At 40.1% G+C, this 16,144-nt stretch overlaps 3 protein-coding genes across 6 annotated transcripts in view; 1 reads left to right on the top strand and 2 right to left on the bottom strand.

Moving 5' to 3' along the window:
* Window positions 1-443: 443 nt before the first annotated feature.
* Window positions 444-3,251, bottom strand: LOC139942020 (uncharacterized). The gene is made up of 2 exons (XM_071938687.1): window positions 3,022-3,251; window positions 444-2,814 (listed from the first exon to the last, which is right to left on the bottom strand). Exon 2 carries the CDS (start codon window positions 2,790-2,792, stop codon window positions 1,191-1,193), a length of 1,602 nt encoding a protein of 533 aa, XP_071794788.1. The 5' UTR covers window positions 2,793-2,814; window positions 3,022-3,251; the 3' UTR covers window positions 444-1,190.
* A 4,710-nt stretch (window positions 3,252-7,961) lies between these two features.
* Window positions 7,962-9,301, bottom strand: LOC139941446 (uncharacterized). The gene is made up of 2 exons (XM_071937942.1): window positions 8,724-9,301; window positions 7,962-7,994 (listed from the first exon to the last, which is right to left on the bottom strand). Exons 1-2 carry the CDS (start codon window positions 9,180-9,182, stop codon window positions 7,962-7,964), a joined length of 492 nt encoding a protein of 163 aa, XP_071794043.1. The 5' UTR covers window positions 9,183-9,301.
* A 2,912-nt stretch (window positions 9,302-12,213) lies between these two features.
* The window catches only part of LOC139942373 (uncharacterized), a 33,890-nt gene continuing 29,959 nt past the window's right edge, over window positions 12,214-16,144 (top strand). For all 4 annotated transcript variants that reach the window (XM_071939238.1, XM_071939237.1, XM_071939236.1 and 1 more), the window contains exon 1: window positions 12,214-12,430. In XM_071939238.1, coding sequence (XP_071795339.1) covers window positions 12,239-12,430 — 192 coding nt within the window. In that variant the 5' untranslated portion in view covers window positions 12,214-12,238. The remainder of the gene's footprint in view (window positions 12,431-16,144) is intronic.

Raw genomic sequence — 16,144 nt, 5'->3', positions numbered from 1 at the left:
GTTCACAATCTGATTTCTTTCCTCTCGAAACATTTTCCGTTTTTTTTTTCTATGATCCAATTTCTTAACCTGGGTACAAGTCTTGGTGCAAGACGCTGTACGCGAGACATCAGTCACTGCATGTGGCGAACATGCACCAGCCCTGGGGCCTTTCTCAAACCACGGCTTGGGCTCCGGCTCAGGCTTAGGCTCCGCGCGCTGTGTACGCAGCTCGGCCTTTAACCTGCATTTTCAGCGCGTATTGCTGATTTTACCAGCACGCGGAGCCTGAGCCGAGGTTTGAGAAAAGCCCCTAGACCTTTTCGCAAATACTGGGGCGCGCGCGTAAAGCTTTGAATTAGGTGCATTGTGGTCTAGCTGGTAGCAAAATTTGATTCATATCTATCCCACAATGCACCTCATTCAACCATCTGCGCTTGCGCATTGGTATTTGCGATAAGGTCTCTGGTGTTCGATCTGACAGACAGAGGACGCCCTCTATCAGTCGGTGATTGTGTGATTAGAGATCGCATGCTTGAACCAAGACTAGCAAAACAGGTGCAATTCGGCGGTCAAACATAAACAATAGCAATCCAATTGTACGGGGAAAATTGTTGATTATAAAGATGTTATCGGCTAGCTTCTATAATATCAGATAGGCTACATTACATGACGTTTTATAGTCCTATAAAAATTTATAAAGATATCTGAAAAAAGTGTTGAGTGGAACTATAAATGGAAACAGTTTTAGTTTTGAGAATTAATCAATATCAAATAATTTTTTATACGGATCTGAGCTAGTAATGTAAAGAGAATCAAATTAAATTTGAGAGAAGCATGAAACATTAATTCTTCAGTACAGGGTCTTCAAACAAGTGGACGGTGCCTCAAGTCGGAACCCGAAGCCAAATCCGCAAATCCAAAAAGATTTGACTGCCTGGTTCAGTTTCACAATGCATTGAAGATTGTTGTCTATTATGAAGCAAAGTAATTTCTATTGTGGCATCACTCTTTCCTTTTACCATCTATCATAACTCTTTGTTATCGAACCCCTGCCCTCGATTTCCAAAAAGCACTAAGATTCATGAGTTGTCAACATCACCGTTACTAGTTAATTTTTATTTTGACTTCTTACTCTGCTTTGCAATTCGGATTGACACCCAATTTTTAAGACCACGGCTAATCGCTTTGTGAAAGCGAGCCCTGCTTGACTATTTCCTCAGGAATCGCCTCCATTTTGTTGCAGCCTTAAGTTGTGGTGTTCCTTTTGGTGGCATGTCAACGCTGACTTCGTCATCACACTTTTGGGGCAAACGGAGATAACGAATTTTCATCATTTCTGCACGCCAATTAAAACCTGGACCTTGACTTTTAATAGTAGGCCTATCGCGTTTTTCAAAGTCTACAGTGATGGGATTTTGCATCACTCCATCATTAGGCAAGTTCTGAGAGTCGCTTTTCGTCACTAACTGGTCGTTGATATTCTCGTGGGGGCGCCCTACGATACTGTCGATGCCTTTCAGGAGTTTTTCCTTCCGCTGCTCGAGCTCCATTGAAAGGTGATCGTTGTCGTCGATTCGAGCTCCTCGTAGTTCCTCGCGCTTTCTCTCGCGAGTTTCATGGAAAGGGGATACCTTGGCGACGGCAGATAGACGCCGAGATGGGGTCTTAGTCGGGGGTGATCGCGAGAGAGCGTCTTCTAATTTTAGTTCGTGGCATGAGAAAGATGCCGGTGGCTCGGTCGCAGTTGCCACTGGCCACTGATTGAACTTCTCAATGGTGGCGCTACTCACATTGTTCATGGCGTTCACTGAAATCCGCCTACTTTGCCTCATCCTCGGGACGGGTGAACCGACCAGGGAAACTTTGCGAAGGCTTAATCGACTAGTCGGGACGCTTGACGAAGGCCTGCGTTCGGGACAAAATGGCGGATATGACGTAGCCAGTCCTGGAGGATCGGCCTTTCGGAATGCGTCACCTTCGGTTGGTAGTTTGGGGGAGGTGCATTGGGTGTTCTGTAACCTTCCCGAGGCTGTACTTGCCCGTGACGGTCTTTTTAGAATGTCAGAGGTTATAGATGAGTCTTGTCCTACGGGAGAACCGCACGGCACAGTGACGGCACGGTTCCTCTTTACAACCGAAAGACCGACAGGCGATTGCGGTGACTTCCCTTGGCGGGAAATGTGTGTTCCTAGTTCATCATGTTGTGTTTCTACTCCAGAAGTTGTTCCGCTGTGGCTTGCTTGTGCATCTATTAAAAGGCTGTGGTGAGTTAAGCTTTCATCAATAAGGTCAGGTTTACCCGATGTGGCAGGCCGACGGACTCTCTTATGCCCCATGGCCATCGCCATTGGCACAACAATTACTGGATGTGCTGAGCGAGTCCGTTGTGTTATTGGTGGAGGTGAGGTCGGTGGGGTTGGTGTTCCCAGGAAGGCCGCCGTGGACACTTCAAGTGAGAATCGTCTCCCCCGCGGTGAGGTTAAACCTTTTCCCGCGTCAGGAGACAGACTTCCCCCACCCTCATGCTGCTGCTGAGATCCCTTCTCAATCTCAGCAATCTGCTCTGGTGTAAGATTGCTCCTTATCTGTGAGACCTTCTTCTTGAGTCTCTCGTAGCGGGCTCTAACCAGCTGTGTCTCGTTGTCCAAGAGGCGACGGGAGTAACATTGTTCCTGCCCGATATGCTGGACCGTCTTGTCGATGGAGCGAGCACGCTGCTGGAGACTTGTAAGGCTCGGTGATGATCCAGTCGTAGCGATCGGTGGGAGAGTCCCGGTCGATGGTCGTCGGGCTACAGCCTTCTGTGACATTATTCTGTCTCAAATTGTCCACCTTAAATACATGGAATAAGTAATCAACATTAAGCATTTTGAATCTCTGTTTTGTAAGTAAGGACTACACCTTGATTGTTCTCTTCTTTTAGTTCAACGACGACCCAGACAACTAATATCCTGCCAACCATTCTCCTTTATGGATTATCAATCCTCATTACATCACGTTGTTTATTTACAGAAGTTTCATTAATCTACATAATCTTACCTTTACGAATTCATCAACCAAGCGAGTTCCTCATAAGCATGAGAAAAGATGACACTTCATCCTATCATCAAGAAACAAAACCAACTCTCGGTTCGTCTGTTATGTCCATCCAAGTAACCATGCGTTTACAACAAATCGTATGTTGTATAGTCCTACCGCATACTACTTGTACCTGGTAACACCAAGTTCCATTGTGATGATAAAAATGGAAAATCTAGCACGAACTGACATGGCGGCTAATTGCGTTAAAAATGGGGAAATTATTACCCGTTGCACAAGTCTTTAGGAAACTAATGAGGACAAAGTTTCGTTTCAGCGACACCCTTATCGCCGCCAGATTAAAAAGAGATACCATTGCACATGGGGTGGTTTATCTTGAGCAATACTTACCGATATCACAATCCGATGAGTGTTTGCAAGTTCAACCACTTCGAGGGTTAATGATGTTGGTTTTCCGTAGTCACGTGACATGCACTGGCCCTTTTCGAAACCACGGCGTCGGCTCCAGATTCAGCTCAGGCTAGCTTGGCCCCGCGGTTGATTTTGACAATTAATTGCGCGTGCTTTGCGTACGTGCTCAGCAGAGCTTCAGACGAGAGAACGGAGCCTGAAGCCGATTCAAAAGCCGAAGACGTTGACTCGAAAAGTGCCATAGTATATGTGAACAGTGGTTCCGGTACCAATCATGGACCGATTGCTCCACAAGAATGATACTCTAAAGATAATGAAACTTCGAAAAGGTAAAACAAATAACTAGATAAAGAAACAATATATGGCCTATTAAAGGGATGCTGCAGTGAATTCAAATAAAACAGTTAATTTATTTATTTCTGATATATGTATTGAACATCAATAAAATGTGTTTTGTTTATTCCCGACATACCTGACTTGCGTAATTAGCGAATAAGTCATGCCCCCCCCCCTTTGTGGATTGTTGCCGCCCCCTACCATCGAAGTCACGTCGGGAATTCAAACATATCGTCGGCAAAAAGAGTCTGGTCCCTAACTACACATGTACCAGGCCACACAGTGCACACGTCTCTATATGCACAGGGGGCCCGGCGGCTCGGGTTACCGACATGACGTCAAGTTAATGCAAATGACGGCTCCCTTTTAGGGGAGGGGTTCCCCTAATCTCTTGAAAACCGTTTTTAAAATACTTGCGCTTTTAATAAAAAATAATAAAAAATATTTCAGGTCTAAAAAGTCATGTTTAATCGTTTAAATGAATAAAACAAAAAACTGCAGCCACCCTTTAAAGAACAAAAAAAAACTAAAGTCAAGTATTGCGAAATACAAAAATAAAATACATAAATACATTTGCTATTTGCTTTTATACTTGAATTCACCTCCTACACAAGTGGAATAGCTTAGGTTTCCCTTTGTGTATGTACTCACGCATTTAATTTGCATAATATCATGCGCTAAAAATAACAATAAGCAACCGCAGTGTTGAGTTAACGGTGAATTAAGTGTCTTCGCACGTACCTTTCGTTGCCTTGGTATTCTCATTTCCTTAATAGAGAAGCATCGGTTGCTATGCAACAAGGCCTGCCTCATAATTTGCCTCACAATTTGTGGCACAAATATGTTCTCGTTATAGGCCTGTGCTACCTATTTGTCTTTGAAAAAGGGGGAATTGGAAATCTTTACTAAGGGCTAAAATCCATAAGATATTTTTTTTTGGATGAGTCGTCAAAGTGTTTGGGGTGTGAACCGCTTTTTGAGCAGACGACACGGTTTTGGCACCCTTTTCACACACAGCGGGATCACTAGTCCGTTCGCTCCCGTGCACGACATGAGCCACCGCGACATATCCTCGCTGTACACGTTGGTCTGTTTCGCAGCGACAGTTGTAATTCTCTTAGCGGGCTACTGGAGTGCCTCTACCGAGAGATTCGCCTTACGCACCCACGAAGAACTCTGCTTGCGAAGGGTATGGAATGATGCTTCGTCGCTGAAGCATTTGGTCAACGCTACTCACCGACTCGATCAGAGACTACGAGACACCAAGAAACGAGTGTTGAGACTGACTCGCGACAACGAGGAACTTAAAAACACAGTCAACAAATTCAAGAAGATGTCTTTGAAATTAAGGAAACAGAGGAATACCCTGCTCAAAGAACGGCAGAGTCTCGACCATGCCGTGTCTATGTTAAAGGGCAAGAACGGGTTAAAGACTGGTTTAGCCGAAGACGCCTTGAACGAAATGTACGACGAAGAAAGTTATCAAAACAACTAATTTTGATCGTCACAAAGTTCTGTGATTTTTAATTGTGTTGGTTTGACATCGAGTCACCTCGCGTTTCACGTGCAAAAACAATACTTAGAAGTCTCACAAAAGTTTACAGCAAAGGGAACAGAAACATCATTCGAGACACTGCTCCCCATCGTGGGTTTATCGTTGTGTTTATCATATTTTAATGCTACATACGAAGTGTGGACCTGATAACAAAAGAAGTCCACATATTAATGTAGGGACTTGGAACACTATGTGAACCATGCCAACACACGTCCACACAGTGCTCTTACAGTGTAAAAAATATGATTTTCCTTTAGTGTAAAGACCAAAGGAGTTTCAAAACAGTGACTGCAACTGTTCATCGTGTGTTCGAAAAACACCACTCCCCATTGTGTTTTAGCGCTACATGCGAAGTGCGGACATGAAAACAGAAGAGGTCCACATAGTGAAGGAACTTGAAGCACTATGTGGACACACGTCTACACTAAGTTGCTTACAGTGTTGGAGAGCAGGATTTCCGTCAGGTGTTACACAGAACAAAGGCATGTCAAAATAGTGACTGCAACTGCAACCCAGAGTTGTGTTTTAATTGCGTGTCAATCATCGTTAAACAATAAACTCGAACAGCATTCATTTTTGCAGCAGTATGTTGCCCCTACTAAATTGAATGCCGATTTCTAAAATGAACGCCCTTATAATGATTCAGTCCCTAAAATTAGCATGTCTCAAAGTGAATTTGAACGGACAATATCATGACGTTATGAAAGTAAAATAGACTGTTTTGGGGGTTTTCTCCGAAATCAGGGAAAACATATTGATCAGAACATTTATTACAAAACTGCCTCAACAAATCATCGTAAAACGTATGACTTTTACCAAGAAATAATTAATCGAAACAGTGAGTTATTAGAAGATTGATACCTGGGCCCGATTTCATGGAGCTGCTGAAAAGCTCAAAATATTGTTTTTAATGTTAATTACGTGGTGAAATGGCATAAATTATTGTTTGGTTATGTTCTATCTTATGCAGCTCTCTGAAATTGGGACCTTGACATCCATGTTAAATAGGCTAGTGTCAATGCCATAAGAAAAAAGGTGAAGCAAAACAGATCTCTGCTAAGGCCTGTATGTTAAAACTTGCCACTTTGTAAAGACACTGGTCACACTTGGTAATTGTCAAAGACCAGTCTTCTCACTTGGTGTATCTCAACAAATGCATAAAATAACAAACCTGTGAAAATTGGTCGTCGAAGTTGCGAGATGATCATGAAAGATAAAAACACAGTAACACACGAAGTTGTGTGCTTTCAGATGCTTGATTTCGAGACCTTAAATTCTAACTTTGAGGTCTTAAAATCAAATGCGTGGAAAATTACTTCTTTCTCGATAACTACGTCACTTCGGAGGGAGCCGTTTCTCACAATGTTTCGCACAATCAACCTCTCCCCAACTCGTTACCAAGTAAGGTTTTATGCTAGTAATTATTTTGAGTAATTACCAATAGTATCCACTGCCTTTAATTTGCTAAACAAACAGTTGTAAATTTTGTATTTTGCCTTGGTGTGTTTTCATGAAGGCGTGTGTTTTGGCTACGGCTACGGCTTTGGATTGATCGTAACATGCGCTGAGGATGCAACTAGCAGCAGCAGTAGCTGGACCAGCCAATTCGGTAAAAGCACATACCCTTATTGTGTTATTTCTTAAAATAAAAAACTGTTTTTTGGTAGGCCTACACAAGGCATCAGCTCGCGGCGATAGAGCGATCATGACTAAGTTGTCATCAACAAAGTCTGATACTAAAGGAAAATCATAGAAATTTCAAATGTATCTATACAAACAAGTTAACTATTAAAAGTAGAAGTTTACTGGATTGGTAAGAATAAACCACACATTTTGTTTTGTGCACTCTTAAATTTGTCTATATGGTACTTCCGATTTTTTTTTTGTTATGCTGTTTTTATCCTCAAAAATTAATAAATGAAAATAAATTAAATGTTTTAATTCAAATCAATACTTTTAATTTTATTTTAGTTATTTTAACAATATGGGCGTCAACAGCCTTTACATTATGAGTGTTTAGAGATCCATTGGATCGGTGCTTTCTAAAAACTCATACCCGATCAATTTTACCATTGTCATTGGTACTAATGTTTTCATATACAGAAAGAAAAGCATGTACCTTTGTATACATATAGTCAAACAAGAATTCATTTAAAAACTTTAAAAGCTTACAGGGGGTGAACGGTTATCATAATGATTAACATTTTAAAATATAAATTCGGTACATGGACTTAGTTCTTCTTCCGGGGTTGGTGTAGACGAAGAGCAAAAAGGCACAACCAATAACACGAACCATTTTGATCACTACCAGTTGTACCTCTTGACGAAGAGAAGCAACTATGGTTGGATTGACACCTGTGCAAGGATTCCGTCAATGGTTGGACTGGGATTCGAACAGCATCCTAAATCAGACTAGAAGGATTGTGAATTTGGCCTGATTCTGAATCTGTTATTTACATGAAAGAGGCTCAGTCCCTTCCCGATTGACAACTTATTGTGAAACATCCCTTCTCTCGGCGATCAATAATCGTCGAGGAAGACAACCTTTATGCTCATCAGCTCGACCAGTCACTTCGCGTGTGAAACATTCATTCTCTCGGCGAACAAACATCGTAGAGGTAGACAACCTTTAGGCTCATCAACTCGACTTGATGCTCTGTAAAATCTCGTTCTGCAGAAATGAAAAATTAATGTCCAAAATCAATCGTTATAAAATTGTGTCATTTTCTCCCCTCGGGTAGACATTGCACTTGTGGGGGGGGGGGGACAAATAATCCACAAAAACTTGCGTTTATAACTAGACACCTTGAATATGACGTCAACAGCCCCAAGAGCGCCCTCACTGAGGTCAATGAAGACTTCTCACTGGCTGAGAGGTGAGCATGCACAGCGCAGGCATGGGTGTGTAGTTTCTACCATTGATCTCTATTATAATAATTTATAAAGATCAATGGTTTCCACTGTTTGATGACGTCAGCGTCAGCAATGGCGGTCAGTGTCGAGCAGTTTGAGCGGGTCACAAAATATTAAATTTGGCCTGGTAACATTACTCTGGTAAGCATAATTGATTTGTGCTTAGCAAGTGTTGGAAATTGCTCTGTGCATTTGGGCAAAACAAAGAGTCAAACTTCATGTTCACAATATGCCTCACCGCGGCATTCATGCATTTACAATTATATGTTTATTAGAAACGAGTGAATCACTATGAATTGACATGTCCCAAACTGCGTTTTATGTTATGACAACAATAAGTATTCAAAGTGATACAATTTTACTCAAACCGAGTGCTTCATAATGAATATTTACCATATCCCAAACCGTGTTTTAAGTACATCAAAAGCTAGGTGAACTTTGTGTATAGGCTTTCATATAAATAGAGGTATAGCCACTCGAAACTTACCAGACGACTTTTTAATTTCTTAAGTTCTTCTTTCAGTTTACCCGTTTCATCGTACAGTTCTCCAACTGCTTGCCTGTGTTCTTCCGCACTTCCCTTCATCTTAGAAATCACAAGTGGAATCTTGGCAATGTAATCTCGCAGTTCTTTATTCGCCCTCTCTAGACCAGAGATTTTGGCGGGAAGGTTCCTATGAACCGGATCCACTTCAGTGTCTGTCTTTTTCCCAGAAAACTGTTGTTCTAATTCCTCCAGAGCTTTCTTGTTTTCCAACTTGATCACGTCTAATTCAAGTCTGCTTAATTCTTCTTTAAGAAGCCAATAGTTTGCGTGATCCCTTGAGAGGGCAAATCTACATGATCCACCACCGGAGAAACTGAACCGAGAGTAGACGTTCCAGAGGACACTCAAAACGGCAAGGCTCGCCAGGACGACGGAGATCAGTTTGGTGACGAACACCATTATGTCTTTTCTTTGCTACAATCTCCTTTAAAGTAAAGCCTGTAGAAGACGAGCAGGATATAAGAGCAGAGTATACTGTCCTGAAGACGAGCTGAGTATAGGCCAACTGTTCGAAACGTCGAGACCAAACCGGCTCTTCTCAGAGCCAACACTCACACAGAAGAGATTTCCACATGGTTGTACCCGCAAGTTTACTATTTGTTTATAGTTTCTTCCCAAAGCCTCTACGATGATGCTTGTTGGTCGCTCTCATGAGCCTGTGGCGACCGACCGGCTTGTCCACGCGATAGTTTGTCCGTTCAAACTCAGGCCTCCACTCCGTTTTTAAACAAGAATTTACGAATTTTACGGCAAATCATTCTCAGTAATATGTAAGAGAAAACAATTTTCTCATCTGATTCATTTTTGTTCCAAATCCACCGACCGGGTCCTCACACAGACATTTCAAAGATAGTCCCCAAATTAACGAAGTAGATTGTGGTTCTTAAGCAGACCGTTTGCTGCTGTAGTATAATTTACAATGGTCCTGCAAAGCATTGTTTCATGTTGTACACGTATGCATTTAGGAGGCCGGCTGTATTGGGCATTGTTCGTCGGTGTTCGTCTATCAAACTAATCAATCCATCAATCAATCACTCACTCACCTCCAATAGTCTAACAATTCAACGCATAAATTAAATTTATTATAATATTTAAACATGAATGATAACTAAATTGTTTGGTCTTTTTCTCAAAACTTTGTTTTATTACCGTTACACAAAACAAAGTCTGTCTCCGTCAATACAACTAAGTTTTCAACAATCACACCGCCACTGTCAACATTAGAGTGATTATTTCACTAAAAAAAGAAGATGTTTCTGCTTCGCTTCTTCACTCAGTGCATGCTTTGTAAACTAAAGTAACCGTTATCCGTTATTTTACATTTCTCTTGGCCTAAATTTATCGCTCTAAAAACTTCTGGGTCACAAAATTTACCCGGATTCCGGGTCAGGGAGCTTGACCCCATATCTGGGTCAGGCTGACCCGCAAACTGGTTTCAACAACTGGGATTGTTAATCAGGATTCTGCGTTATTTTAATCCATTTCTGGGTTATGATATCTGGCTCAGATTCCTGGTCACACTGACCCAGAAATCGGTCTAACCCCTGACTTAAACCGGGTCAATTCTGACCCTGAAGTGAGTGTAGTCCAAATAATGCTGAACAGATGAAACTCTGCTCTGGGAAAGAATAACAGAGTGAAAGAACAAAAACATTCAATGGGTGATTGGTTCGCTGCTTTGTTTTGCCTCGAACGTTTTTTCGTGCTTAATTGGGTACTTACGACAATATCCAAAGGTAGGTTTACATCAAACGTACACGGTTTTGATGGTAGAAAGCTTCCCTTAAAATATTACTTGCTGAGGTGCAGTAATTTTTGAGAAATGAGTAAACAAAATAAAATGCAACAAAAATAATTATCGTATGGGGAGACGAACATTTATTTAGCATGTACAACGTATCTACGCAACCCTCCTGAAAACTTGTGATTTATCATTTTCGTTTCCCTTCAAAATTCATCGACTATAATAGCTGAAACTTCTACAGGTAAACTATAACACAAACATCTTCATTCAACGTGAGTAGGGCGAAAAAGCTTGATCCCCCAATTTCAACACCGTCCCTTATACTGAGAATTTTGAATTGATTTCACAATATTCCTGTTTTGATTAAACCAACAAAATCGTTTTGAGAAAAACCATCATTATGGTTATCGATTGAAATCTCTCTGTGCATAATTTTCCCCCCAGTAATTGTCACTGCCTTCATTCACGGCCGGGTGTACCGTCCACCACCGTGTCATATCTCCCCGCCTATAAATTGCCTCTGGTGGTTTGGTCGATCGATCGTCGTTGGTTGTTTTGGAATCTGTGGGTTTCATGATCATGCATCTTGCATCATCCACCCATGAATTGTCAGCACAGAAAATGAGATGGGTTGCTGGAATTTAATGCTCTAAAACAAATGATGCTATTGTTTATTTCACTTACATTTTGAACGATTTTGGTGATTACGCATTTAGATACCTAGCCTATACTCTGAATTAAAGATGGTGTACAACATGTGATTAATTTAATGAGACAACAGCATTCGGCTATATAGCCTAAATCCACGCAGACCTGGTTTCTCCATGATAGTTTCCTGAGATTTCATGATTTTTTCGTTCTTGGTCAGGAATATAAATGGGAACCGATTTGAAGCCGCCCTACCCTGCGAGCTTTTTTCTTTAGTAATTGTCTCTGACATCACCCCCTTGAAATCTAAGGAAAAAACAATGGGTGCTTCCCCGGGTCGACCCGGTGTGTGGCGTTTTCTTTTTCAATGACGAACGTGTGCAGATGATTACCCATGTTCGTCCTGGAAAAAAAAACCGCCACACACCGGGGTCGACCCAGCGAAGCTAAATGAACCCACCATTTGGGCGTAAGGGAGTATGCCGCCGCCCGGCCCAGTTGCGTAAACTTTCATTCAAGGGCCGAGCAGGCATTTGTATTATTAGAAGCACTCCAAACATAGGCCAACCCAAACGAGCTACAAAAACACAAAGTGTTCAATAGTGAGTGGATATGGACATAGAGCAAATTGATATGAATAATTTCATACAGATAATTTTTGTTTGTGGGAGGCAGTGGAATGGGGTGGGGTCGGCACGGTGGGGGGGGGGGGGGTGGAACCAGCCCTCCCCGCCCCAACCGTTATCTGCACGGGAGTCTAATTCAGAGTCTCTTTTTTATTTGATTAAAGTATTTTAATATTCCCAACACTAGTGAATGAAATATTGAATTGAATTGAATCGAAAGCACAAAAATAAGCTAATTAGTCTCCCCCTTCCCCTCCCCCTCCCCCCCCCCCCCTTTAAAAAAAACTTCTTTACCCCACCCCATTTTGTTCGTACACACTGGTACCCGTACCATAAATTTCGTTTGCAGGATGAACGTCAGGAAAATTGTGTACCTGCGATACATGGGTGGTATGCGTTGTGTGTACGTGTATGATGATGTCGTAATCAATTGAAAAATGGCGTCCAACGGGATGATGGCAAGGGGACACGTTCGTGGCGGACGAGCTCCCCAATTTCTGACATTCGGACTTTTAATTGTTATCTGTGTTCTCGCTTTTAACTACTGGAATGTATCGTCTAAGAGTAAAATTCTTCAGAAACAGGTGCAGGAGATGACCTCGACGTTGGAGGAACTTGCAATGAAAAAAGTAACTCCCTTTTGTTTTGTTTTTTTGTGCTGTGTTTTGTATGTTGTTGCCAACTCGACCGCCACCCACTTAGCACGTTCCATAACGTGTTTTAAAAGACGAGTTGTCTTGCAGTAGTATGCCGAGCTGCTTTGCTAACCATGCTCTAACGTTCTTGGTTGTCACTTGTTTAAAACGATATAACATGGGGTTTATTTATTGCTCCATGGTTATAACATTAAAAGAATTCTCGGCTTTTCTTATTTATCATGTATGATTATACTTTATTAATATTAGGCCTATAACCTGATGATTTATGATACTGATTGAGGGTCGCACTATAAATACCGACAACTCACGACAACTCACGACAACAATTTTTAAATGCACTTTAACAGAACATTTGAACATAGTCAAGCACAAGAGTCATATGCACCCAAATCACTTTCAAACTGTTGAATTTTTTTTATTTTTAACTGTAAAAAAGTTTTTTTTTACCCCGAATTTAGTTACGAACGGTAATATCCGCCATGTTGTCTTTCAACGCACTTGGATGATTCTATTAAACCGCAGGGATGATACAATATGCAAGATGATTATTTACCTTTTTAAAAAATGTATTCCATGGAGTTTAAAACAATATCTAAGTTTCCCCTTTTTTAACTTCCAATTCCATAGCGGTGGCTTAGTTACTAACAAGAAAGAAAAAATCGGCAGCTAAAACCAAAACGAAAAAATAAAACTCGGCCCTCAGATATTACCTCGCCCCCTGCGGTGTAATAGAATCGTCCAAGTATGTCGAAAGTAAAAATTTAGTGCGACCGCTGATTGAATGATAGTGATAGTAAAGAGAGGGTGCCAAAAAAACCGACCGCAATTTAATTTTTACTTTTATTACTGTTATTAATTAAGTTATTTTAAATAAAATACAGGAATGCCCGCCAAGCGAAGCAGACAGATACAAATTAAAAACCCAAGCAATGCAATAATTCATTCATCTACCTCCATCATTGTCCATGATTCATGTAAATCCATTGTAATTGTTTATTAGCATTGGTCATTACCGTTCCTATTGCATTTTACGGATAACTTTCCGTATGGCGCCACCACCTTTTCACTCATTTTTACAAAAAGGGATATCTCATTGAGGTAAATTAGATACTATATTATTTCATATCGAATGAAAAAATGGTGGCGCCATACAGAAACTTTTCCGCATTTAGTTGTGATAACGTAACCCTCCTGCCGACGGCGAGACAAGAGGGTTACGTTATCCCAACTAGCATTTGCTTTGCTAGTTTTTAGTATTGTCTGTTATTTGCAGTTAAAATTAAGTGTTACTGTTATTAAAATATTATAATTTAAAGTTAATTTAAATACAATACTAAATCATAAAGGCCTACTAATTGCTTTTTTAAATTATGACTAAGATTTTTTTGATTTTTTTATTTGTGTGCATTTTAATGTTTTGGACTTCTGTAATGATTATCATTATTAATTTTTATTTAAGTGATTCATAAATAATTTTAGAGGTAATTTGGAAGCAACTCCGCAAATCTCCCAAAATCAACCATTTATTTTGTTACATAATTATATAACATGTTTCTGTTTCATGTGAATGGGTTTGCAGGCTTACTGAAAAAAAAACAATTTAGTTTATTTAGTGTTAAAAGGGTTACCACTTTTCCATAATTTTTGCAGTTTTTTCAATGTTATAAATTTTTAAAGACATGAAGCCACCCAAAAGTGTTTGAACCTGGCTAACAGGTACTGTATCCCTCAATTCGTTTTTTCCCCTTAAAGGCAGTGGACACTATTGGTAATTGTCAAAGACTAGTATCTCAACAAATGCATAAAATAACAAACCTGTGAAAATTTGAGCTCAATTGGACATTGCGAGATAATAATGAAAGAAGAAAACACCCTTGTCACATAAAGTTTCTGGCGTTTAGATGGTTGATTTAGAGACCTCAAGTTCTAATTATCTGAGGTCTCGAAATCAAATTCGTGGAAAATTACTTCTTTCTCAGAAACTATGGCACTTCAGAGGAGCCGTTTTTTCCACAATGTTTTATACCATCAACTTCTCCCCATTTCTCGTCACCCAGTAAGATTTTATGCTATTAATTATTTTGAGTAACTACCAATAGTGTCCACTGCCTTTAAAAAAACACCATACACGACATGTATGTTTCACCATGGTTTCACTGATCCCTAAATGTTTTGTAAACAGGTGTGCAATTTCTCATGATTTTTTCCTGATTTCAGATTTTTTGATTATCTAAACCTTAATTTAGTTTTTATGGTGAAACTGCAGTCACAGTCAGAGATGGAAAGACTGTGCTCTTTTTTTTGATAAACAATCTAACTTGAATTGATAGAATCTATAAAATTTTTAAAATGTAACAACATTCTGCAATTTTATTGGATTAACTTCACACGATGGTTGAACTTCAATCAAATTTTCATGATTTTTCACTTTCACGCAATCCCCACCCCTAGTATTAAACTGCTGTTGTCACTGGTGTCCATGTGTAAGCGTAGCGATGCACGGGAACAATGGCCTTGAATATGTACATCTTTGCATGTAGGTGTGGTTCTATTTGCAGTTCAGTAGACCATACAATGTGTCCTTTTTACACTGTGTACAAAGTTGTCTGAACAAATAAACTGGTTGGTTATTTAATACACAACCACCAACGGTTTAACATACATGGACGATGTACATATTGAAACCAAAGTTGTCAATTGTACAAGTTTTATTTTCTTGTTTGGTAGGTGGATCCCACTTTGGCAAAAGAATCTTGTTTTTAAGATGTGGGATTCAAATTTGTCAAAACTCACTAAAAAACCATGGAGGTAGAAAAAAAACATTGGACAAAATCTTGAGCGCTTACCTATTTGGATCAGTGGGTTACACCATTGGTTGATCGCGGCCACCAATGAGTTGTCAACAGGATTTAAGGTTTTTGTTTAAATTCCTCTTAAGTTCTACCTCCATGCTGAAACTAAAGTTTATGAATTTTTTAATGTTGATATATTTAAAATTGAAGCAAATCAAAGATCAATCCCTAAGGGTTCCAGATTCAAGTTTACAGGACATTAATTTAAATTTAATTTTGAAATCTATTGTTCACTACGACACTTCATTAGAAAGTGAATGAAAAACAACAGCAGTGACGCGCCAGCAACTAGCCAGCGAGTTCTGCGAACAAACACATGTTGTTGTTTTATTTATTTATTTAACCCTTACATCGATGTGTGATATAAAGATGTTTTCCAAAAATTAGTGCACTTTAAGTGATATATTCTGTTTTACAGTTTTTCTGTGTAACAGCTGTTGTGGAATGAATATTTGTGAATGCCCTTTTCTCTAAAGTTGTCCTTACCAGCTGTCATTAACCCATGTGACCTTATTTGGCCAATCAGATCATGGGATGTTCTAAGGCCCACGTTGAACATCCAGTTTTGCATAGATACATCACAGAAGCAATGGAGGCAGTGCATTTTGAAATTTTTATAAGGCTAGACGTGCCCCTTCTCTAAGGACAAAATTGCCTTGCCCTTAGGGTTCTCCAATCTCCACAGGATTTTCTAGGCTGTCGTCGGGATAAAGCATATATATGGAAAGATATAAATACACACCCTTAATGTTTTATTTCTTGATACCTGTTTACATATATGCATATCTATACTGTAGTCCTCATTTCTTCATTTTTCTGGATAGATAAATCA

Source organism: Asterias amurensis, chromosome 9 (assembly GCF_032118995.1).
Source record: "Asterias amurensis chromosome 9, ASM3211899v1".
Lineage (NCBI taxonomy): Eukaryota > Metazoa > Echinodermata > Asteroidea > Forcipulatida > Asteriidae > Asterias > Asterias amurensis.
The sequence above is the reverse complement of the archived record's forward strand: the minus strand, read 5'-3'. Positions and strand labels throughout refer to the sequence as shown.

Coding starts and splice junctions, on each gene's coding strand:
- LOC139942020 (XM_071938687.1), bottom strand. CDS start 2,792: ATGTCACAGAAGGCTGTAGCCCGACGACCATCGACCGGGACTCTCCCA.
- LOC139941446 (XM_071937942.1), bottom strand. CDS start 9,182: ATGGTGTTCGTCACCAAACTGATCTCCGTCGTCCTGGCGAGCCTTGCC. Junction 7,995..8,723: donor AGAAATTAAAAAGTCGTCTG/GTAAGTTTCGAG, acceptor TCATTTCTGCAG/AACGAGATTTTACAGAGCAT.